The sequence below is a fragment of the Epinephelus fuscoguttatus genome, linkage group LG7, assembly GCF_011397635.1.
Source record: "Epinephelus fuscoguttatus linkage group LG7, E.fuscoguttatus.final_Chr_v1".
Classification (NCBI taxonomy): Eukaryota; Metazoa; Chordata; class Actinopteri; order Perciformes; family Serranidae; genus Epinephelus; species Epinephelus fuscoguttatus.
The window spans coordinates 37,781,711-37,805,895 of NC_064758.1; the positions used below are offsets into that span (position 1 = coordinate 37,781,711).

At 41.0% G+C, this 24,185-nt stretch overlaps 3 protein-coding genes across 6 annotated transcripts in view; 2 read left to right on the forward strand and 1 right to left on the reverse strand.

Moving 5' to 3' along the window:
- Positions 1–8,523, forward strand: part of ptpn22 (protein tyrosine phosphatase non-receptor type 22) — a 31,381-nt gene extending 22,858 nt beyond the window's left edge. For both annotated transcript variants that reach the window (XM_049580723.1, XM_049580724.1), the window contains 7 exons: positions 5–141; positions 1,478–1,505; positions 4,030–4,092; positions 4,396–4,499; positions 5,955–5,985; positions 6,071–6,154; positions 6,241–8,523. In XM_049580723.1, coding sequence (XP_049436680.1) covers positions 5–141; positions 1,478–1,505; positions 4,030–4,092; positions 4,396–4,499; positions 5,955–5,985; positions 6,071–6,154; positions 6,241–6,302 — 509 coding nt within the window. In that variant the 3' untranslated portion in view covers positions 6,303–8,523. The remainder of the gene's footprint in view (positions 1–4; positions 142–1,477; positions 1,506–4,029; positions 4,093–4,395; positions 4,500–5,954; positions 5,986–6,070; positions 6,155–6,240) is intronic.
- The window catches only part of cd34 (CD34 molecule), a 286,734-nt gene that overhangs the window by 144,730 nt on the left and 117,819 nt on the right, over positions 1–24,185 (forward strand). The window lies entirely within an intron of this gene.
- On the reverse strand, positions 12,730–22,938 carry LOC125891429 (lysine-specific demethylase 9). The gene is made up of 7 exons (XM_049580725.1): positions 21,986–22,938; positions 19,565–20,232; positions 15,951–16,088; positions 15,310–15,452; positions 15,025–15,192; positions 13,635–13,743; positions 12,730–13,527 (listed from the first exon to the last, which is right to left on the reverse strand). Exons 1-7 carry the CDS (start codon positions 22,566–22,568, stop codon positions 12,991–12,993), a joined length of 2,346 nt encoding a protein of 781 aa, XP_049436682.1. The 5' UTR covers positions 22,569–22,938; the 3' UTR covers positions 12,730–12,990.

The following is a 24,185-nucleotide window of genomic DNA, read 5'->3' on the forward strand; positions in this document are numbered from 1 at the left end:
ACAGTGCACGAGAAAACCACCCTCTGCCTGCCGCCACCCTTAGAAACAACACGGCGCTCCCCGAGGGTGGGGTTATCATCGGAGTGGGATGGCACCGTTCAGCCCAAGAGATTCCTCGATGTTGTTATGAGCAGGAGCAAGGTAATGACAGTCAAAGAAGTCACATATATAGTGTGTTACTGCTCACCCCATCACCAGGAAATAAATGTTGGAATTATACGTTTCTCCAGACAGTATGTTACATTTGCACGTTGTAGCAGATACATTCGCCCCGTTTCCACCGAACACTTTCGATAGTAACCCTTCAGACACGGTACCTAGACCCTAGTGTTTCCACTGCAAACAGTCCTCTTAATGTGGGCGGAGTTGTTGTCACTCACTGCTCCGTCCAGCACTCACTGTATTTCCTCCTTTATCAGTCTGCGCCTCATTTATCGTCCACAGAACGAGGCTGCATGTCGACATTTTTAGAACTAAATAAAACAGGCTGCAGTGAGAGTCTCTCTCCATGGGATATTTAAAAATAGCCAGTTTGTGCATTTAGTCCTTCTCAGGCAAGCTCAGGGGCCCACAGGAACAGCGCTCCGTGACGCTTTTTTTTTTACTCCGAGGTAGGATTAGAATATATGCAGTTCACATAACTCGGCCGAAACAGTCAAAGTTGTCCCAGTGACATTTAAGGTGTGTTGATGGATTCACGTCATCAACTCATGTATTGAGCAACATTACAAGTTAACGTTCCACCTTAAAAGTTGACGGCAGTTGGCCCAGTGAAATAAATTATTTTTTTCTCAGTCTACAGCTGCTGTGAGAGGCACAAACAGTACGAATAGTGGTTACATGAGGCTCAAAACCAGCCACATCTCAGTCTTGAGCAGAGTGACCGTCCTCTACTGACCAATCAGACTGCAGTGAACTGAACTGAACCGTACTGCTCGGTGGAAACGGGGCTACTGAGACCTTTTTTCAACAATGCTTTCATTAGGTTTGGGCACAAAAAATACTTGGTTATGGTTTGGAAAAGATCATGATGTGGTTTAAAATACCTGGGTTTGGAAGCACAATCCTAGTGGGAAAAGCAGCAATGTCTCAGGGAAAGACTTTGTGTGTCACTATGATGCTATAAAGCACCAATGTTTGTCTAAAAGCTGCTGGACACACAGCAATGACTTGTTAAAACACTACTGTTTTTGTTGTCTGTTAGTCTTGAACACTGGTCCCCTTCATCTACCAATGATTACTTAGAAATGACATCACTTTAAAAACACTGATATGACGCGCATGAAAAGTCCACATGTAACGTGTGATTTGCAGAAACGTACATTTTAATCTAACAACTAGGCTGATTACACGCACAAAAGACTCGCCAACTCACTTTCCTATACTCTATTCATCACTTTTCCATTCGCTGATTACCCCGACAAGTTTCCATGTGTTAAGGCTTTAACGCTGTTTTCTTTTGAATGTTCCCCCCCAGAGTGTTCGAGCTAAAAGTTCCAAACAAGGTAAGCAATTTTGTCTGAAGAGTCATTCCTTTCTCTTCTGCTTTTATTCAGAGCTGACAGTTAAAGGAGGAAGCTGGCAATGTTCTATGTTTCTCTTATAAGCCATATACAGTATCTCCAACCATGAAGAGACCAAAATCAACAGTAGTAGTTTTGCTAGTTCATCTCTTAGTACTTTCCAACTTCGCCAGCTTGTCTGAAGCACTTAGACCGGACACATTCATTCCAACTAAAGTCATTAATACAAGCTTTCATGTTTAAAAAAGGGCTCAATAAATCACTGTAACAGCTGGGCGCTGTAGTTTTTATCAAATGTCTCAAACAGGAGTCAATATGGCTGTGAGATTCTGGTGCAGATAAGTGTGTGCTGACTCAGCTCAGTTTAAAGTACAGTGCTCATGTTTATCATAATATTGGAAAATGTCAGAACAATCATGAGGCTCAATCATGTGTTTTAATAATGTTTAGAAAACAGTGGAGGTCTATGGCACAGAGAAATAAGTTGTGTCAGGTTTGGCTACACAGATAATATCTGATAGATTCATTGTTAGTTTTGGTCTTTTCCTCAGATCCGTTTATTAATAACATATTATACTATGACTAATATTTTTCATTACATTTTTGTGACATTATTTATTAGGCTACATTTTTATGACATGCAGTACTGTGACTTTTTTTGTCACATTTTTTTGACATACGACACTGACTTTTTTTTAAATGATTTTTTTGTTACTTTTTTGACATATTATAATAAGACTTTTTTCAACTCTTTTTATGATATACTATACTATGACATTTTTATGACTTTTTAACATATTATACAGTGATTTTTTTATTAGCATTTTCAGTACTGACATACTGTGACATTTTTTATGACATTTTGTGACATACTACACTATGACTTTATTTATTAGGCTACATTTTTATGACATGCAGTACTATTACTTTTTTGTCACTTTTTTTTGACATACTACACTGACTTTTTTAATTATCTTTATATTGACATATTGAACTGGGAGTTTTTTTGTTTGTACTATTACTTTTTTGTCACATTTTTCATGACACACTTTTCCATGATTTTTTATTACACTTTATATTACATATTATACTCTGACTTTTTATGACATTTTTTGACATACTATACTTTGACCTTTTTTTAATGATTTTTTATGACATATTGAGCTGTGAGTTTTTTGCTACTTTTTTTTTTTTTTACATATTATACAGACTTTTTTCAATTCTTTTTTATGACATACTATACTATGACATTTTTATGACTTTTTTAACATATTATACTGTGATTTTTGTTTTTCTTTTTAGCATTTTTTGTATTGACATACTGTGGCATTTTTATGACATTTTGTGACATACTACACTATGACTATTTATTAGGCTACATTTTTATGACATGCAGTACTATTATTTTTGTGACTTTTTCATGACACACTTCACTATGATTTTTTATAACACTTTTTATTACATACTATACTTTGACATTTTTTTTGTTATTTTTTGACATATTATACCAAGACTTTTTTCAATTCTTTTTTATGACATACTATACTATGACATTTTTCTGAGTTTTTTTTAACATATTATACTGTGTTTTCTTTTAAGCAATTTTTGTATTGACATACTATGACATTTTTTTTATGACATTTTGTGACATACACTATGACTTCATTAATTAAGCTACATTTTTATAATATGCTATACTATGACTTTTTGTGCCATTTTAATGACATACTATTTATTACAATTTTTCATTAATTACTGTTGTATGACTTTTTTAATTACATTTTTCTGACATATTATACTGTTACTTTTTTTATGATATTTTGTTGACAAACTGACTTTTTCATTATTTTTTTTTAGATATTATACCATGAGTTTTTGTCATATTGTTTTTAACATACTATACTTTTATGACATATTATACTAAGATTTTTTTTTCAATTTTTTTTAATGACATTCTATACTATGAATTTTTTATGACATTTTGTTGACAAAATTTGACTGTTTTATTACATTTTTTTTTGACATATTATACCATGAGTGTCTTGTCACATTGTTTTTGACATACTATATTTTTTACTTTTTTTAAATTTAATTTTTTATGACATATTATACTAAGATTTTTTTTGTTAGATCTTTTATGACATAGTATACAAAAAAAAATTCAATTATTTTTTATCTCCAACACTCACACCAAAACAATCAAGGTAAAATATTTATTTTTGATTTTGGAATGAACTGTCCCTTTTATGTATCATCTTATTTTTTTCACTGACAATAATCTACCTGTTTGTCACAATGTTGAATTGTGTTCTTTGTTGAGTTCATACAACAGCATGCATGTTGAAGTTAGTATTTAGAAGTACCTATTTTCACCACTGGGAGGCATCCTTTAAAACACAAGATGAGATGTTGACTGGCAAAATGTCAGATCTGCTGATGTTTTATTTACGATTAATCTAAATAATTGTGCTGATATGAGTGGTTGATTATTACTGTGTCTCTGCAGAGCCCCTCAGTGCAGTTTGGCAGGTCGCTCCACATCCTGTGGTCGTGGCTGGAGCAGGAAGTGGTGAGTTGCTTCAGACACTAGAGGGGCTGCACACGACATGATAGCCTCTTTCACACGTACTGGTTATTAATAGAAACATATTTCCTGGTTATCAAATCAGCACATACAAGACCCTGTCGTATGAAAAGTGTTAAGCCACACACATCACACACCTAATGCTGCTGTGGTTCCATTTAAGACTCGATAATAAAGGTAATACAGGTTTTTCACGCTGCCTTATGTAACAAGCGCACTGGGGTCGACATAAGAGTGTTTTCAAATGCGGCACATAATTACATTTTGTTATCTGTTTGTGTTCATCAGCACAAGCGGAGCAGCATGATGTGAACCACAGGCCTCCTCTGAACACTGTGACATCAGGAAACAAAGCAGACAAAAGCAGTGAGAAGGGCATGTCTCGAGCAAGGGTAACACAAGAGATATACACAACTAGTTACAGCTACAGTCAATAACATTTATAAATAAAGTTTTTGACATATTTGTTGAAGCTGTAATTATATTCTGACAGCAGTACATGAGGCAGATGCTCATCTTCCTCTGCCTCCTCATAGTGCTCCCAATGGTATTTGCAAGAATCCACAATAGCTGTTGGGAAAAAAAACAGTCAGAGCCAAGGCAAACTAAGCAGCACTGATCAAATATGAATCAAGATTTTGTAACTGCATTGCCCGTTTCTTGCCTCAAATGTTTTAAGAAACATATTTTGGTGTTCTGTTTAGCTGTAAGTTGAAAATGTTTGCTCCGGCTGGTGGGCAGTGCTTTGTTTGCGCGTGCCTGTTTCCAGCACTACACTAAAATACACAAACACAGACAGCACACTGAAATATGTTTCTGAAACCATTTGGGGGGAGAAGAAGTACAGCGAATCACAATGTTTATTTACATTAACTTCCAGATAGAAAACCAACGCGTCAGGTACTAAAATCAAAAAGCGTTGAAGAAATGCTCTCAGTTAGTTAGTTTTTAGCCACCTAAAAGAAACAATATCAGTTTACGAAGACACTGTATATTTTCACTGCTTTACCTTGCTGTCCGACAGCCCTTTTCAGACAGGGAACTGAAGCCTTTATCTCAAAGCCACCAGCCTCCACTGACAAAAATAGTCACTTCACTTCATGAAACAGGGGAGTTCTCTGTCTGGCGCTGCCTCCATCAGCTATTGTGTGCAGCAAAGCAGTGAAAATATTCAAAATACAGCTCATTATCCAGCGTACACTTTTTAGGTGGCTAAAATACATTTTTGCTGCAGCCCCCGTCCACAGCAGTACATAACTTAGCCACTGTGCTGGTAGATTTGGTTTTAAAGGAAGCTAACATAGCTACGCAGTACATGAAATAAGCACAGCAGAAACATCAGGTAGGTCAGACCACTCTGTTTGACTATATATACTATCTGTGAAAGCAACAGTTGCGGTTGAGAATGACAACCGAAACAAACAAGTTTGCCGATTTCATGTAGCTTTGCAATTCAAAACAGTTGCCAGTTTTTCACACCAAAGTGACTGTGGTTAGCGCAATGTCATTGTGATTTGGTCTACAGACAATACAGTGACAGAATTTTAATTTCATATTAAACGGTGCTTCCTGGTTTGACAGTTTGGCAGCAGGTCACTAGCAGTGACTACAATGACAGCTGCGTTAGAGCCTCTTCGGCTTTGGTTGGTTGTTTTCATCCAGGCGTGATGGATTCAAGCAAATACCATTGGGTATCTGTCTCACATACTACTGACAGTCTCAGCAAATATTGTTATTGTTATTTTTAGTAGTATTACTGTTGTTATTTATAACGTTTCTAACTTACAGCTTTAAGAATTAAAAGTAAAATTTGTAACTGTAACTAAACTTTTGTTTCCTTTCTTCAGAGTCTAAAGTTTTTTAGACACAAACAAAAACGTAAGTGATGCTGATTTAAATTTTGGCTCAATAAATGCCCTGATAATAAAAGTGGCACTAACATGTCTTAAAACTATATTCACAGCTAAAACTGCCCCTCCACCACCTCCTACTCAAACTGGAGCACCACCTCCGCCATACGGTGCCTCATCTTCAGTGTTCAAATTTGGTAGGCCTGCATCTACCTGAATACCACATTCACATATTGTACAATGTCACATACCACTTTTATGACAACATCTTCATCTTCTGCAGGATTTGGGAACCGTTTTGGAAAGCCGAAAGGCCCCAGGAGTTATCCAGAGACCTGGGTTTGAAAAATGGACCTAATGATGAATCAGCATAATGCATTGTGTCGCCCAAGGACTTGGACAGCTGGAAGATTTTTTTTAACAGTATCCCCTGAAGGTACAATGGGAGATCACATACAGTGAACCTAAAAAGCACCAAAGGTTGCATCTCTTCGTCTCACACAGCTCTGTAGCACCCTCTGCAGGGAACAGGAAGTTTCTTGATACCAGCTCTGATGCACTTTGTTTAGTGTATCAACTCAGGTTGATTGTAGTTATTGATCAGTGCATCATTGAACAGCATGAACATCCACTTGGACCAATGACTTGAAGGTTTAACCAAAACTCAGTCTCTAGGATAATTTGCTTTAAGAGGTGGGCAGTCTGCAGTGAGAGGTTTTACACTTCTTGTTTTAATGCTCAAAGCAATGCTGTTAAAGGAATACTTTGCCTAACAATATGATCATTTGTTTATCAATTACTCACCCTGTGTAATGCTGAATACATGCCTTCACAGTGAACGGAGGAATCCGAAAACTGAGAAGATTCTTGATGAATTGAAGTCAATGGGGACCATGTTTAACACCAGCAAAACTACATCAAAACACCTGTTTAAAAACTCTTAAACAACTCATGCAGTATCATCTGAATCTCATTTATTACAGGTCTTGGTCCTTCCTCAACAGGGAGCCCTACTTGATGGGGAACTGCTCCCTTCAAAATCAGACTCCACTGACAAACTTGTGTTATTGTGTGATTTTGTTGAATCCGAAATAACCCTAATTAACAAACAAGCCAACAACTGAGGCAACGATAGACCAGCGAGTGTTCAGCGAGGTAAAATGACTGTTTCTGTCCACTGAAGAGAGCATTGATTCGTTTCTTTTTCAGTTCAGTTTTAATTACAAATGGTTTCAGCTAGGGATGCACGGTACTGGATTTTTTGCAGATATCTGATAATCAATATGTAACAACTCATTTTCCCCTACCTAATTTTAGGGAGCATCAAGTCTCTTCTGTCGTGGATCTAACATCATATTATATATGCAATCTCTTATCGCGATGGCCCACCAGCAGGTGGAGACATGAAACTTATCAATGTATGTAATATTTATTCATTGTGCCAATTAAGAAACAGCATGTTGGCCAATTCTGATAGTTCATTTTGAAGCCAATATTGGCTGTTACAGATGATGAGCCGATATTAGATCCCTCAGGTCTGCTAGTCTGGGTCTTCTAACTGTTCCAGAGTCCAGGTCAGTTCTTGTTCCTCACCTTTGGAGCAACCTCCCTCTGAGCATCAGATCAGCTGACTCTGTTCCTGTCTTTAAATCTCGTTTGAAAGCGTACTTTTACAGATTGGCCTTTTCTGACAGTTGATTAACTTATTGTGTGTATGGGAGCATGTGTATATGCAGCCACGTGTATGTATGCATGCTTACAGGTATATATGTGTGCAAGTGTATATGTTGGTGTAGGTGTTTGTATATGCAGATATTTTATTAGTATTGCTTTTGTTTTGTATTTTCTGCACCAGCTCGAAAGGGACTCTACAAATAAAGTTATTATTATTATTATTATTGTTATTATTATCATTGTGCATCCGTAGTTTCAGCTAAAATGCTGAGCATATGTTCTGAGTACTGAGCATGTGACTGGATAAATGAGACTTGGATATTTCTGCACGAGTTGTGTGAGAGTTTATAAATGGGTCTTTTGATATAGTGTTTACTCCAATTCATCAAGAATCTGTTTTTGGATTCTCACTCATAAACATGCAAGATAAAGTTTTCTTCATGACTTCAGCGTACAACACGGGGTAAGTAATTGATTTACAGACGGTCATTTTGTGGGTGGAGCATTCCTTCAAACTTGGTGTATGAGGAATATATTTTGTTATTTGCGGGTGTGTGAGAGTTTGCGTTTTGGCATGAAAAGAAAACGGGTATAATATGAATCTTTTTCATCAGCACATCGCTTCTCCTGACATAAAGACAACAAACTATGCATCACTCAGTGTACCGTGCGCGTCATTTAATTTAGTTTCTCTGCCGTACTCATATTCGCAGATCCATCTGTAGTTTTTAAATGATTTTAGAAGCATCATATTTTAAAAGGATTATCAGGATATCTCAAGGTACAGTGAATGTGGTGTGTACTGAGTAATATGCATATGATGCAACTGTACAGGTAAAATGTGTTTAAACTGGTTGCACACAAAATTATTTATTAAAAAATATAGAAAGTCTATGCATTCTCATTGTGTTTTTTTTTTCTCTACGTAATCATATTGGTATCAGACCTCTACTGCCTGTAAATTATCACCGACAAAAATGATTAAAAACGTCTCAGTACAAACATTAACAACAGCAATCATTGGTGCTAGAAGACAGAGCATCACAACAAATATGACAAAAAAGGCTGATGTGACTGTCAACTTATTCCTACATTGAGCTATTAAGTCAAGACCTATGACAGCCAGATCACTCAAACAAATGAAACCATTCTGCTTCCTGAATAAGATCTAATATATATGACACTATGATGTTACTGTTTCTTCCAGGTGACATGCAGATGTAGAAATCAAGAAGCATCATGTGAGCAATATTCATTATAAATAGAAAAACAAAAACAAGATGGCTGCTGGGCCAGTCCCCATTTTACCCCCCTCATCATCAATAAATAAACCTCACAGTTTTAAATGAGGCTGACCATATACAGTACAAGGCACAAAGATGTAGTCAGTGGAAGAGAAAAGGCAGTATCACATCATCACTTAATTTATAGAAGACTATAGAACAAAGGCCCCTGTGAGGTTCAGATGAACTCTAACGCTCAGATCAGAATCTCTGCTATCTGTGTTCAACGTTATCTGAGGACTGAAACAAACGTGAAATTCACTTACATCTGTCACAGTGCAGAACACTTCAATTGTGGATACTTTTGAAGGAGGCCTCATTATTTCACTTTGCCAGGACTGAGAAAAAACAACAGGCGTTGGCTGTATAAATCCACACAGTTACACTCATATACAACCACAGCAACCCGCTACAACGGTGCCTTCATCCCCCTCGTGACATCACCTGCTAAAACTAAAAGTGAATTTAAGTCAAGTGAAAAATAACCCAAGTGCACTGACAGCATCCACTTATTCCCAGCAATGATGACAAACATATTTACATACCAAACTCTGAAGACAAACGCCACACCTGAAGAAAAGATTCAGACAATTATTGCTAAGTGCAATAGCCACGGTTGTTTTGTCATTCAGAGGCGCTCCTTTAATCACATTATAATCTTAAATAATCATCACTGGTTATAAATCTGTGTTCTTATGTTGAGCTCAATCCTAAGAAAATAAATAAAATATCAAACACAGTATCAACAGTAAGAAAAGGGGCACTGTATCAAATGCTTTTTAAATAAAGAACTGCGCAAACTGCAACTTATAAAGCTGACACACACAAGTGTTAAGTGCCAGTAGTTTGATTAGATCATTTTAAAAAGGAGCTACATATGACATTCAGAGCATATCCGTGATTCAGAGTCTGATTCAGGTTGTCTGCACATGGCTCTCAACATGGAGGTGGCTGAGCGGGCAGCTAGCAGCACTGTTGCTGTCATTAATGTAGTTCGGTGATCACCACACAATGCATGCTGGTTAGATTTGTGTCTAACTTCATGAAAAAATGGACGATATTCTCACAAGATCGAGGCAGCCGCTGTTTTATGTGCCAGGCCCTAGGGAAAAACACTTCGCTCTCACCTGATCTAACAGCTGATTGGTTTAAATATTGTCTCACCATTATGCAGTTTTATAAAGTTTTTATTTTTGCTGAATTGGAGAGATTTTGGTTTTGTCTGATTTAAAGGATTGGAGGCTGTGAGCTAACTGATACATAGATCTAATAACGTTTTAATAAATCAGAATGTTAGATATAACCAGATATGAATGTTTATGTGACTTGCTGTACAGACTGGAGGCTGCTGGAAGCTGTCGGGAAATTGTCCTAACTTAGCGCTTTATCACTGCTGCTTGCACTTGTCCACTTTCCACGCAAGGCACAATCAAAACCAAACAACCCATTCTTAGCTGCTAGCCACTGGCCGCTGTTAGCACCTATTGCTTTTAACGACCGTTAGCTGCTAGCCACTGGCCGCTGTTAGCACCTATTGCTGTTAACGACCGTTAGCTGCTAGCCACTGGCCGACCTTTAGCTGCTAGCCTCTGGCCGCTGTTAGCAACTATAGCTGCTAGCGACCGTTAGCTGGTAGCAACTAGCCGCTGTTCGCACCTATAGCTACTCCACCCCCAACCGTTAGCTGCTAGCCACTAGCCGCGGTTAGCATCTATAGCTGCTAGCCACTAGCTGGTGTTGGTGCCGTTAGCTTCTGGACGCCTGCTAGCAGCTAACAGTGCTAAGGTTCTGTGTCCACATAGCTTTTTTTCTACAGCAGGAAATCGGCGGTATCATCCGCATCAGTATGTTTCTGTAACAACAATTTCTTGAAACAAACGTTAGCTAGGTAGCTAACGTGACACAGAGCACTGATTCTAATGTTAACAACAAGCTTACAAAGCGAACGGTAATAAAAAAGAAAACACTCACCATCAACATCCAGTGTCTATAAGCTGACATGCTTCCCAAAATGAGCTTTGCTGACTTTATTGTGACAGTACACAGCAGCCTAGTGGAAGTGACATCACTGACACCTTTCTGAAAGTTCAGTGAACTTCAACTAGAAGCATTCACAGTGCGTACACAAAAAAAGGTGGAGCACTATGAGAAAAAGACGCTGGGCGCAGTGCTTTCTCTCTAGGAGGCCGCATGCACCCCCTACTCATTAGGAACAACAAAAAAAGATGCCAGCGCTGAGAGGAAAAACAACCCCATGTGGACACGAACCATAACAGCATGTACAGCGCTAACAACAACAACAACAGTGCTGACAGATATAAAGGTGTTAACTTGGGGGGAAGTCCCACCCTACCACCTCCGGTTGTGTAGCAATTTTCAACACGTCCTTTACTAACTTTTGTGGTGTTTGATCTTGCGGAGATGTAGCCATTTTTCTGCCATGGTTCGCGTCCTGTAGGCGATATTTTTGTGGGCGTGTTACACCAAAACCTATTTCCCCCCGGCAATATTTTGGCAAGCGCACCGTTGCTGTGGCACCACCCAGAACGATTGTGATTGGTTGAAAGAAATACAAGCAGCCGGGGCGTTTTTGTTTCCAATCTTACAGTGAGAGTTGGCCCAACCAGACCTTTCTTTTCTTGAGAAAGGTCTGGTGAGCGAGACTATGTGCAGCCGGACCGTCTACCTCAACAAAGAACAGAGGAGCTTGGACTACAACACACACAGGAGTGTGAGTTCATCCTCTCCTCAGGATGCCATCACTCCACTGTATCTTTACATACCACATAGCTGTTTGCTGCTATGTTAATGCTCTAAATGTAGTATACAGCTCCTTTGAGTTTCAACCCAAAGGATATCTTTTTGAATTTAAAAGAAATATTTATAAAAAAAACACAAACATTCATTTTTAGCTTCCTATTTTTACTGTCTCTTACCAACCCTGAGGCCTGTACTACGAAGCAGGATTTGGAGTTAGCAAGGTTGGGTTTGAGGTCTGGGTTTTCGGTACTATGAAGCTGGTTCTCTTTTTACGGGATCAATCACCGTGGTAACTCGTGCTGAACAGCTAACCTGCTCTGGAGCAAATTATGTCATCACCCCGACCTCTGACCAATCAGATCACTGAAGATCACCACCCAACTAAACAACAAAAAAATACTCTGAACTAATGTCACATATACCTACGTGTAATTTGAGTCTCGGCCAATGGTTAATTTTTGGCTAGTATTTTCAATGTTTGTAAATTTTCCATTATAAGATTACAGAAAATCATTTTCATCTCTTGCCATTAACATTTTACTGTCTCGCAGTCCCAGACACTTTCGGTGATGATGTCGCTCATAATCAACACCCCTGCCTTCTTAACATGAATGTGCTCATGGCTGGATAGGAATACCCAGAGCTGACTGAACTTGTTGATAACCAGCTTTGTAGTACCGGTTATCCAGACGGCCAATGTTAGGGTTAGTCAAGCCAGATAAGGAGAAGATATCCTGGGTAAGTTGATCTGGCTTCGTAGTACAGGCCTCAGGACATCCAATATGTGCCAAGCTTTACAGACCACTGACAATGTCTGGGTATGGTTAGTCTATCTGCCACTGTCACTGAGACGAATAAAAAAATTATGACAGTATCATGCTTCCAGAGTAATCATATATTATGTACGTGAACAATCATCCGCCTGCCACGGCCTGCCATCTTCCATGAAATCTTTCTGTCAACAAAAGAAACAGCGGAGCCTTGAACATAAACCAAAAAAGTGTCTCTTACAGTAAATGTGGCAACTTATATTGTCAGTCTAAAAATAATAGTTCCTTTACATGATGCACACCTTCTGAATAAGACAGTAGAGAGTTCCAGTTTCGGTGCTATCAAACAAAAAAAGTGTTACAGAGTCCCATTCAGTCCCTTTGCTGAAAAACATCCTATGGGAACATTTTATCGACATTTAAAGATTAAAAAAAGAATAATTTAAAGGCTTCCTGATTGACACAAATGTCAGTTTGAGTCTACAATTCCTTCACATATGCTCCTCCCGAAGTGGGCGAGAGAGAGACTGTAGGAAGAAAGAAAGGTCATTTAGGGAAGCCCGCCGTGTGGCCGAGAGCTTTTGGAAGGGTGGGCTCTTTTGAAGGTGTACATCCAGCGTGGACTGCTTCCAAAGAAAGGTGGGGCTCCTGGTATCTCGGGGGTACGTGAGCAGATTTGGTGGGCTGCGGAGGGGCCGGCTGAGGCTCCTGGTTCGGTGTCGCCGGCTTCTGGAACTCTGGTTCTTCTGTCTTGGCCACCCCACCGTGGATGTTGTCTCCCTGTGGTCGTGCACAGGGGGTAATGGTGGCGTCAGGTCTGGCGGGGGAGGAAAAAGAGAATCGCCCTGAGGTGGGGCTGGGATCACTGGGCCGCTGCTCCTCCTCCTTGTCCTTCCCCTCTGGTTGGTACTGCTTGAGGCGGATGTGCCAGGCCAGGCTGCAGACGGCCGACACTGTCTTGAACTGGTGGATGACATTCCTCGGGATGAAGTAGATGTCATCGTCACAGAGCTGGACGCGCACGTAGCGGATGCCTTCCCTCCTCAGCTGGTTGAGTTTGGCATCGTCTACCCACTGGACACACTGCGTGAAGACAAACAAGGTTTTATGTTTAAAGTTTTAGCAGTATACCTGTAGTATAATAAAAACATCTGATATGATACACGTCCTAACAGATCATGGATTCTAACCTGAGACACTGGGGGTTCATACAGATCCAGCTGCAGCCTCTGGACAACTTCATTGAAGTCCCCAGCGTCGAAACACACCACATCTTTGGTTATCCGAGGTCGGTTATTCCTGGAACACATTACAAACACACATGAAACACACAGACAAGTCAATTGTCCTTCCTGCTGGAAATTCTGCTGGAATACTAATAAGATAGACAAACAGAGCATGTCATGAATCATTAAAGCCCAGATCACACAGAAAGTGTTTCAGCAGCTGGAGGCAGCTTTTTGTCATTGTTTTTAATGAGACTGCTTGCAGTTTTTGTGTTGGGGTGCCTCGCGTTTCTGCACTCTTGGAGCATGGTGTTTTTTTTCCAGACACTCTGAACTCCTCGAGTTGAAAAAAAAAACTTCTACTTAGAGTGGGAAAGCACCCCATGTCATCTCTTTTTTTTCCCCCATTGTCCAATCAGATGATTTAAGAGGCGGACCTTCTGTGGTGATCACAACACAGATTTACAGTTGGTGGAGGAGATGGAGGAGAAACTGGTGGTAGCGGTTGCTGGATATCCAGAGCTATACGGCCTGATGATAGACAGCAGGTTGCCAAACTACCCCCGAGTCATCCTAAAAAGTGCCTGGAAACATCCATCAATGTGGCAAAGCTCCTGGACAAACTAGTAGTACTCCCCGGGATCCACCCTCTTTTTTAGGGTCTCATGTACCCACACAGATCTCTGTTTATCTGCTGACAGCCTCTCACCCTCAACCAGAGCTACAGACAGTACCCTCTGCCTCAACATTTTAGTGACTAGCTACTAATTACTGTCAAGGAAAAAAAAGAAGCTGATTGATCACACAGGAAGGTTAGGGCAAGGAGGTGTTGGGGTGGTTGCCCGGCAACAATAAAAAGGCACAGCAAGTGTCTTTTTTTTTTTTTTACTAGTGGCATTCAATCAAAAAAGAGACAGTGCAGTGCGCCTCATATTTTGCAACCTGCAAAATGCTTTATGTGTGATCGGGGCCGAAATTATAGATTATAGAAGTGTTAATGTCAGTGATAGCATTTAGTATAAAGTTATAAAACATAATTAAACAAACTTAGTGTCTCGATAGATAATTAGAGGAGAAAGGTACCAAAAATTGCTTTAAATATTGAGGTCAACTGAAGTGTATTCATCTAAAATTAAGCTGAAGCCAGTGTAAAACACCAGCATCATCCAATATTGGTAAAAGAAGTTTTAACAGTCAGTGAAAAGCAGTTTCTAGATCGGAAATGAACACCAAAACTGAGGTAAATAATCATTAATAATAATAATAATAATAATAATTCCTCATCAGATACCATTATGTCATTCTAAACATTACTGATTATTTAACAGCATTTTTATCAAAGCCTTTCACCTACCATTCTCCAAAGTGCACTGCCTTCAGCACCCCGACAGCAGCAGTGCTCTGCCAGTCAAAGCTCTGCCCTACATGGTCAGCATGGGCCTTCGTCCGGTCCTCAAACAGAACCTCTCTGGGTTCACTGGCCCTCGGCAGGTAGTGTAGATTTTTTACCTCATTCATGGACCTAAATAAAAACATGCGAGTAGACGTGTAAAGGACAAGAGGACAGGTTTTCAGTCTGCACAAGCACACCTAAACACAACTCTGTGTTTATATATTGGCTTTGCAGCTGTAGCTGTACCTGCGTCTTTTGAAAGGCGACTTGGGCATGTCAGCCGTGGGCACCATCTGTTCTCCTGGCCGCACCCACATGATGGGCCCGTCGTCACTCTGGGAGCGGCAGTCCAGCTTCAGACTGGAGAGTGTTCCCCACGGTAATGTCATCTGTGTGGTGACACACACACCAACATTCACACACACATTATAACAAGTAAAACACACTGTATGTTCCTGAAACCTATAGGGTTTAGGGGGTCTAGTGGAGGTTATGGACGCAGGTTAAGGATGCATGTTCCTGCTGTGACTGTCATTGCTGTGTGAGGACAAACTTCTCCTCCGATTATGACCCATCAGCATATTTACACCCATCAGCCACGACATTACAAGCACTGGAAAGTGAAGTGAATAACATGATTATCTTATCTATTTAAGTGGCCGTCATACGAACACCAAAAAACACATCTCTATATACACATACTCGGTCTGCAACAGTGTTCGAATATGCGGTGAGTATCAAGTGGTGTCCACATGAATGCCAGGACCCAAGGTTTCCAAAGAGAAGACCGTAACAAGATGATCATTGTCACTCACTTCACCTGCCAGTGGTTTTACTTTTGTGTCTGATCAGTGTATAAAAATGATAAAAATAAATCTTCCTCTGACCTTGAGAAACGGTGACTCCTCCAGCATGTCGAGGAACTCTGGGAAATAGTCTCCCACTTCCTCGTCCACAGCTCCCACCAAGCTGATCTGCCTCATGGGTCCGGACCGGTAGGTTCCTGAACAGTAAGTCCGGCTCACCTGGGACAAGAGAAACACCTCGAGTCATTCAACGTGACCACACACTGTACATGCTTTATACTTATTGCTTTAGTATACTTTGTTTTTCTGTTAGTGCACAGACTGTTTCATTGCTATTCTGTTGCCAGAACAACAGCTTTGGTCCGTGTTTACTTCCTGTCTGCTACTGCATTAACAAACAACCCAACAGGAAACACAAAGGGACACGCTTAGAGTGTTTATCTTGTCAAGTTTGAAACCGTCTTTAAAAAGGCGTCTGCTGCAGATGTATCAACGAGATATGATTATTAACGCTACACAGGAACCGTCATCACCGTCCTACTTTGAGGAAAACAGAATTACTGCTCCGAGGAGGCAGTATCGACTTTACAGTATTACTTTTGTCCGACGTAATCCTTTAAGCTAGATGTAGAATTTACACTCGCACCACAGGGGAGAGGCTGTGACGAAGCCGCGGCAGCACATCATGCCTAACGGATCCTTTTTACTCTGGGAATCCACACACAGTCACACTGTTGGACTCCTCACATGCTTATGAGTGTGTGTAGGCGATAAGCTGCGGACCACAGCCTCTGAGCTTTATATTATGTTTTTATAAATCAACTCACAGCTACCACCGTGTTGGTACCTGCATAGAAAATTTACCAGACTGTAATCATTGTAAGGAAAGGTTTTAAAGCTACATGAATCTGCATAACGTTATCATCCTGATGTGAATACTGCAGTCACTGTGTTTCTATCTAAAGGCCTGCTGTATGCAGCTTTATGTAAAGCACTGACCAAGTAAAGTGCAGCAGATACAAACGAAGCATTTTAGTGCAATCACTCTGCTCTCAAAGCATCAATTTATTCTCTGGACTCTCTAGTGGTGAAATTACCAAACTAAGTCTACTTTCCCTGCATAAACAGAAAACCGCTGAGCTCTCTGTGTGTCCTCCGCAGATCTAACATCACACATGCAGACATCCTGGCTCAGTGTTTCTCCTCTCTGCCATCTGTATCAGGCAGAGAGTGCGGGTTTGATCCTGCACTGACGTGGAGCAAAAGCAACTCCATTAGATCTCTGTAAGAACAGGGACAACTTAGCAACAGCACACTGAACAACTGAGTCAACTCCTGGGGAGTGAACATGTCATACATATACTCAACACTGAACTTATTTTTATCTAACAGACTGCAGTCTGCTAATTGTTCTTCCATGCGTCATCTCGGCCACTTCTTGATTGATATGAATTGTTTTATCCATCCATCCATTTTCACACTCTTATCCGAAGCTGGGTCGCGGGGGCAGCAGGCTGAGCACAGCACCCCCGCAACATTTCCCCAGCGATGCTTTCCAGCTCCCCCTTGGGGACCCCAAGGCGTTCCCAGGCCAGATGAGATATGTAATCCCTCCAGCGTGTTCTGGGTCTGCCCCGGGGCCTCCTACCAGTGGGACGTGCCCGGAACATCTCCAACGGGAGGCGCCCAAGAGGCATCCTGATCAGATCCCTGAACCTTCTTAAAGGGAAATTTCGGTTTATTTCAACCTGTCTCCTATCGTTCTAAATTTGTTTCAAGTGACTAGTGACATAAAAATAATAGTTAGCATGTTAGCCATTAGCCTCGATACAGCGGGGGCGCATAGTAGTGTCAGACCTGTTAAAACGTCAGTGAACGGGCAACCTTCAAGTGCAAAGTTAGTCCACTAAACAAGCTTTTTTTCCACAAAGACCGCCTCATATTGTTAGGATAAATGTCAGTGAACATATAGAAAACGACATGTAAACGTGTTGTCTTACCTTACCAGTGTGCTGCCATGTTTGTTTATCCCTCTAGCTCTGCTTTCCATCATATCATATCGCAAGAACAAGAAACAATCTCATAGCGTGCCTGAACAAGCAGCAACAGCTGCAAGGCAGAACCGGACAGTAGCCTGAAAAGTTCATTCATTTATTTTATGAAAGATTTACAGAATAATGGCTGACTTTTTGCCAGACTTCGACTTTGTGGAGGAATTTGATTTTGCAGAGTTTGATGGCCGCCCTTATTTATTTGAGCCAGAATACACTGACAAAGAGCTTCGTGAAATTGAAGAACGGAGGAGGAGAGAGAGAGAGGCGCAACAGGGAGAGGACGATATCATATCGTTAGGATAAATGTCAGTGAACATATAGAAAACGACATGTAAACATGTTGTCTTACCTTACCGGTGTGGTGCCATGTTTGTTTACCATCTAGCTCTGCTTTCCAAAGCGCGGCCGAAATATATCTTGCCAGCTCTAGATAAAGCCCAGCTGGATACTAACGTTACTCCATGTGGAGGTGTCTCGTCCTCGGTCACATCCAGACCTTGAAAATAAGGCTGCAGCCGGTCCCATTCCTTGCAACAGAGGCATTCCTCTTCTGTGGGCACTGGGGCACAGCATTCACAGTTACACCACCAATCTCCAGAGCTACGCAGCCTTGCAGCAGCCATTCCTCCTCTCTCGTGCTCTACCTGTTGCGCCTCTCTCTCTCTCCTCCTCTGTTCTTCAATTTCACGAAGCTCTTCGTCAGTGTATTCTGACTCAAATAAATAAAGGCGGCCATCAAACTCTGCAAAATCAAATTCCTCCACAAAGTCGAAGTCTGGCAAAAAGTCAGCCATTATTCTATAAATCTTTCATAAAATAAATGAATGAACTTTTCAGGCTACTGTCCGGTTCTGCCTTCCAGCTGTTGCTGCTTGTTCAGGCACGCTATGAGATTGCTTCTTGTTCTTGCGATATGATATGATGGAAAGCAGAGCTAGAGGGATAAACAAACATGGCAGCACACCAGTAAGGTAAGACAACACGTTTACATGTCGTTTTCTATATGTTCACTGACATTTATCCTAACGATATGAGGCGGTCTTTGTGGAAAAAAAGCTTGTTTAGTGGACTAACTTTGCACTTGAAGGTTGCCCGTTCACTGACGTTTTAACAGGTCTGACGCTACTATGCACCCCGGCTGTATCTAGGCTAACGGCTAACATGCTAACTGTTATTTCTATGTCACTAGTCACTTGAAACAAATTTAGGACGATAGGAGACGGGTTGAAATAAACCGAAATTTCCCTTTAACTGACCCTTTTTGACGCAAAGGAGCAGCGGCTCTACTCCGAGCTCCTCTACCTAGCTCTTAGACTGAGCCCAGCCACCCTTCTGAGGAAACTCACTCCGACTGCTTCTATCTAGACCTCATTCACCACAGACTTTTATAGCAAAAACTGTCAAACATTAGCCAGTTCCAACCTCTCAAATTTGATTTCTGTGATGGTAAATTGAATCTTTTTTGTTCTGAAAACAGCCCTAATTTAAACTAAATTAAAAAACTCGGCTGACTGAGCTGATCATGAACAACACCCACTGACCACCGCTCTCATCATAAAGTATGACCTATAAACTTGGTTGTGGTAAAAGTGCAGATGTTGAGTGCAATTCCAAACCCTTTGTTGAGGCCTTGTCACATACCTGAGAGTGAAAGTTGGCGATGGTGGTGGTCTCTATGTCTTTCTTGCCCAGTATCTCCATTTTGACCGGCGTGTTGGGGAAGTTGAAGGCAAAGTAGTCCAGGAAGTCAGGTAGGAAGGCGGCTGCATTGTGCACCACTGTCAAGGCATACGCGGCTGCACCTCTCGTCTTCTCGGCAAAAGTCAACTCCAGAAACTCCTGGGCGAAGCACTCCATCTCAGCCGGGCTGAGACACGCCAACTCATCAGCGTAGGCGTGCAGAACTAACCCCCCGCCGTTGGCTTGCCTCTCCTCGTGCATGAAGCGTCCATACCAGGTGCCCGTCTGCAGGCAGGAGCTGCGGATGTAGTGGTCTTGGTGGGAGAGGAAGGGGACGTGTCCGAGTTTGAGAGCTTGGAGGTAGGGTTGGTGGTTGGTGACAGCGTCTCTGACAGGGTGGTGGTTGCTTTCGTGCTTCATGGAGCCAGGCAGAGACGGATCGGGGTGAACGGGCAGAGTGAGATCTGCTCCGAGCCCTGCACATACAGTCTGAACAGCTTTGTTGTGCATGTGTCGGACCTTCTTGGCACTGTGCTCCTCCTCACGGTGCTTCTTCTTCTTCTTTTTCTTCTTCAGGAGGTATTCCTCCAGTGTAAAGGATTTGACGTTCTCATTGTGGGGCCTCGGCTCTGCAGGTACAACAACAGGTAAAAGTCAGGGGGGCAGGGTCCAGGTAGTTTCATCTGTGACCCTGCTGGGCACTACAACAGATTATTTTCATCCACAATCTATTTTACTGACAATCATGCTTGATACAGGGTGTCCACAGATATAACCAAGTTAAATTTAAGACTCTTTAAGACCTTTTTAATAGCACCATATTTTCACGGTAATGTTACTGTAAATATTTAAGACCCATTGAATCTGAATTTAAGACACCTGAAGACTTTTTAAGGAGCTGTAGACACCCTGTGACAATAGCACGCTATCTATCCATACTCACAACATTATTGTGGAGGAGTTACCCAACTTTTTTGACTGTCACAAACCTTAAAATGACTGATGCTAGACAAATAAATGAGATTTTAAAGGCATATGTATCTATTTAGTTCTTTATAATGGCACCATTGCACAGTCTGCCTCTCCTATAAGACAGCAAGTAAAAGCAAGGCCGTAGCCATGGACTCAACATTGGGGGAGGACCAAATCTACCAAAACCAAAAGTCAAAACTGAATTTCAGGAATTCTTTTGTGCTGTTTTAGTGCATAGGCTTGTTGAAAACTGTGTCAGTTTGGAAAGTTAAGTAGTTAAGTGTCCTTTTCCTTAAAATGCCAGTTGTTTCCTCACCAAAATTTACTTTAGAGCACTTTTAGCACAGACCAGGGGGCGGCAACCTTTACTATCAAAAGAGCCATTTTTGGCTGGAGTCACAAAAACATATTTGAGCCTCATAGTTGAATTCAGCCTATCAACATTACTACTGGATCTAAATGAGCATTCATTGTTGATGTAGCACAAGGTGGCTGTTCTGCAGAGGGCTATTTATGATTATTTGGTACTTTGACTTACTTTAAAGCAAATAAATTTGTCCCTGTTTCCTTTCCGGATTTTAAATCCACAGCCAGCCTAGTTAGGGAGACTCAAGACTACTGTAGCCATCTCTAGTGATGTTTTTGGAGGAAAAGGCGCCAGGCCAAAGACGAATGACGCACATTTTAGTAGCTGAAATGTTAAAATATTTTTTTAATCAGTGTATAGGCTGCACATGTTAACGGTCGATGAATGTAAGAATCACTTTAGGGAAGTGTGCCCTAAAAAAAGGCTGAAATGAAAAGTTTTGTTTGATTGTTTTTTATTATAGTTTCTAAGTAATTTGTGCCATAACTAAATTAAAATTACCTGAATAAAGAGTGAACTTTGTAGAATCTTTCTTAACTATTCCATTTATGATTAATTATGTTTACAGTTTGATTTTAGCAACAGTAACAAGCGTAGACGCTGTTTATTAGGAAGTGCTCATTTGAGATTTGAGGACACTGGGACTTTATTATCATTCACAATGCTGAGTTTTTCATTTGTACTTTTTGGGTCCTGTTGATCCAAAATAGCTCGGACAAATTAAAAATGCATGCTAAACAAAGTTCAGTCAGCGGAGGATACTGGGGATGATCATATTTGAATACTGTAATAATGTGTATCCTAATTACTGGCATGGGTAAAAGCCACTGAAATCTGATTACAAAAAACATTTTATTTATTTATTTATTTTTTTTACATATCATCATAGTATTAAACCTTGATTAATGAAAACTGTAAACCCCCTGCAACTTGCCAAAGACCTGACCCCTGTGTATCACTGAGAGAAAATAAAACAATACATATTACAGTCATTTTTAAATAAAATACCCCCTTTAGAATATACACAGAATAATGAAACTCACCCTTCTTCTTCTTCAGCTGCGTGTGTTTCACGTTAGCCTCGGTGTTTTCCTTCTTGAGCTTCAGTTTCAGCTCCTTATCCCGGTGCTTGTCTTTGAAATCCTGGGGCTTGGCCTTGACCATTTTGAGCGGCGTGAACGTGAAGAGCGCAGGTGGCTCATGGGGCAGCGCTCGCTTCTTCTGCAGCTGCTCGGGCACCTTCCTCTGAGGAGGAGGAGGAGGAGGAGGAGGCGGAGGTGGAGGAGGTAAAGTCGGCTGCAGGCTCTTGGTGCCGTTGGTGAGCCCGTGGCGGTGGTGGTGGTGGTGGCTGTGCAGGACATGTTTCTCCGCGCTGAACTTGAGGGGTTTGGGGCTCTGCTGCAGCTGATGCGGCTGGTGGCTCCGGTGCTCGGCGTGTTGTTGCTGGCTGAGGTGGTGATGGAGCTTCACTTTCTTCGCCTCCTTCACCGACTTGTCCCGTTTGTCAGCGGGCGGCGACAGGTCCCTCTTCTTCTTCTTCTTCCTCTCTCTGATGAGTCTGGCCAGGCTGTCCCTCACCTTCTCCTCTTCTACTTTGGCACGGAGCAAGTCGACTTGAGCTGCCATCTTTGCACGTACAGTACATTTAAAGGACTCGGGGTTCCTAGCGCGCAGGCGCCCGAAGAATTGTAGTCCTCCTGCCGTTAATTTGTAGTTCGTGTCAATATTTTGAGTCTTCTGCGCATGCGTACTATATGGAGCTATGGGTGATGTAGTTTTTTGGTGTTGCAAAGCTGCACGGGAGTCTGAGTACACTGTGAGGACTGCGTGCTGTCTCGCACGCACTCACTTCTGCTCTGCTGACGTCATGGTTAATTTGATCACAGCCACGAGAGGCAGTGCTTCACCGTGGACGGTCCTGACGTCAGTGTGAAACACAAATACTGCTGTTACTAAACCTTTCATTACACTGCGAGGCTGAATTAAAGGATGAGTTCACAGTTTTTTAAGGCTGTCTTAAAACACCAGTCAGGTTCTTGTATGCACACTGGAACATGTTTTACTTTCTATAATCATTATACTGGTCATTAATCAGAAATTAAAAATACTTTTTTGATCTCTGGGAGGAATCTGTGATACCTTACAGTCACTCTGGTGTATAGGGTAGAGAATTATAACAAAACAGAAAAATAAAATATGTAAAAATATAAATATGTGCATTTTGCTACAGTGTAGAAAACTAGTACATAAAGTTTTATGTAATACATCACACTTCTGTTGAGCTTTTCAGAGTTTGCAAAGACACTTTACACAGAGTAGGATTATAAAAACACAGTAAATTCTTTATTAAAAACAATAAAATAAAAGACTAAAATTTGGAAGAGTCATCTAGGGAAACTAGTGGATTTCACACAGAGGAGGCAGCGACTGTCAACCCTGTCATTGCCCTTATATATGTATAAAAATATGTGTATTATGCTACAATGTGCAACACAATATGCAACAATTAATACATACACATCTAAGCACTATACTCTTTTCTACTGCTGGTAACAATAATAGGTCCTGCTGGAAATATGTCACTACTGCCTGTAGTGCTTTTAAAAATTGTATATTGCATCAGTTTTGCCTCAGGTTTTAGCACTGAGTCACACTTTGATGATCGTTACAGTCTTGCGACCAAAAAATAATGTTAAAATCATTTCTTGCTCATGTGTTCAAAGGAGTCTTTTAAACCGAAAAACCTGTTTGATTTTTTTGATCTGAGGACTCTTACGGACTAAAAGTTTAAGAATTACCTACAGAATTATCAAGGAACGGACACATAAATTGAGGTAACCAACAAGCTGCATTTGAATACCTTCTATTAAAAAAAGCAATGACTTGCTTGGCAACCAGACCAGGGGCCGTATCCACAAAGCTTCCTGCTCCTCGTGATGAAAGTCTTAGAATTGTGACATTTTCTTACAAGGCAGAGGAGAACTGGTGGAAACAAAGACGTCAGAGGAATATTCTCCAAACGCTGGCTACAGATTAGATGGTGCAGGAATAATATGTGTGGTTGATGTGATTAGGGATGCGCACACATTTCCCACCCAACACTGTAACACCAGAAATAAAATTACTTGGGTCTGTCTCAACCTTCCATCAGCAGTGATCACACTAACACTGATAACGCCTTCACAGTCAGCAGTTCATTTCATTCCCACTGGGTGTCCACACCTTGCAGGCTCACAAAAGGGC

Coding starts and splice junctions, on each gene's coding strand:
- LOC125891429 (XM_049580725.1), bottom strand. CDS start 22,568: ATGGCAGCTCAAGTCGACTTGCTCCGTGCCAAAGTAGAAGAGGAGAAG. Junction 20,233..21,985: donor GCAGCTGAAGAAGAAGAAGG/GTGAGTTTCATT, acceptor TTGTACCTGCAG/AGCCGAGGCCCCACAATGAG. Junction 13,528..13,634: donor ATGAACCCCCAGTGTCTCAG/GTTAGAATCCAT, acceptor GTCTTCACGCAG/TGTGTCCAGTGGGTAGACGA.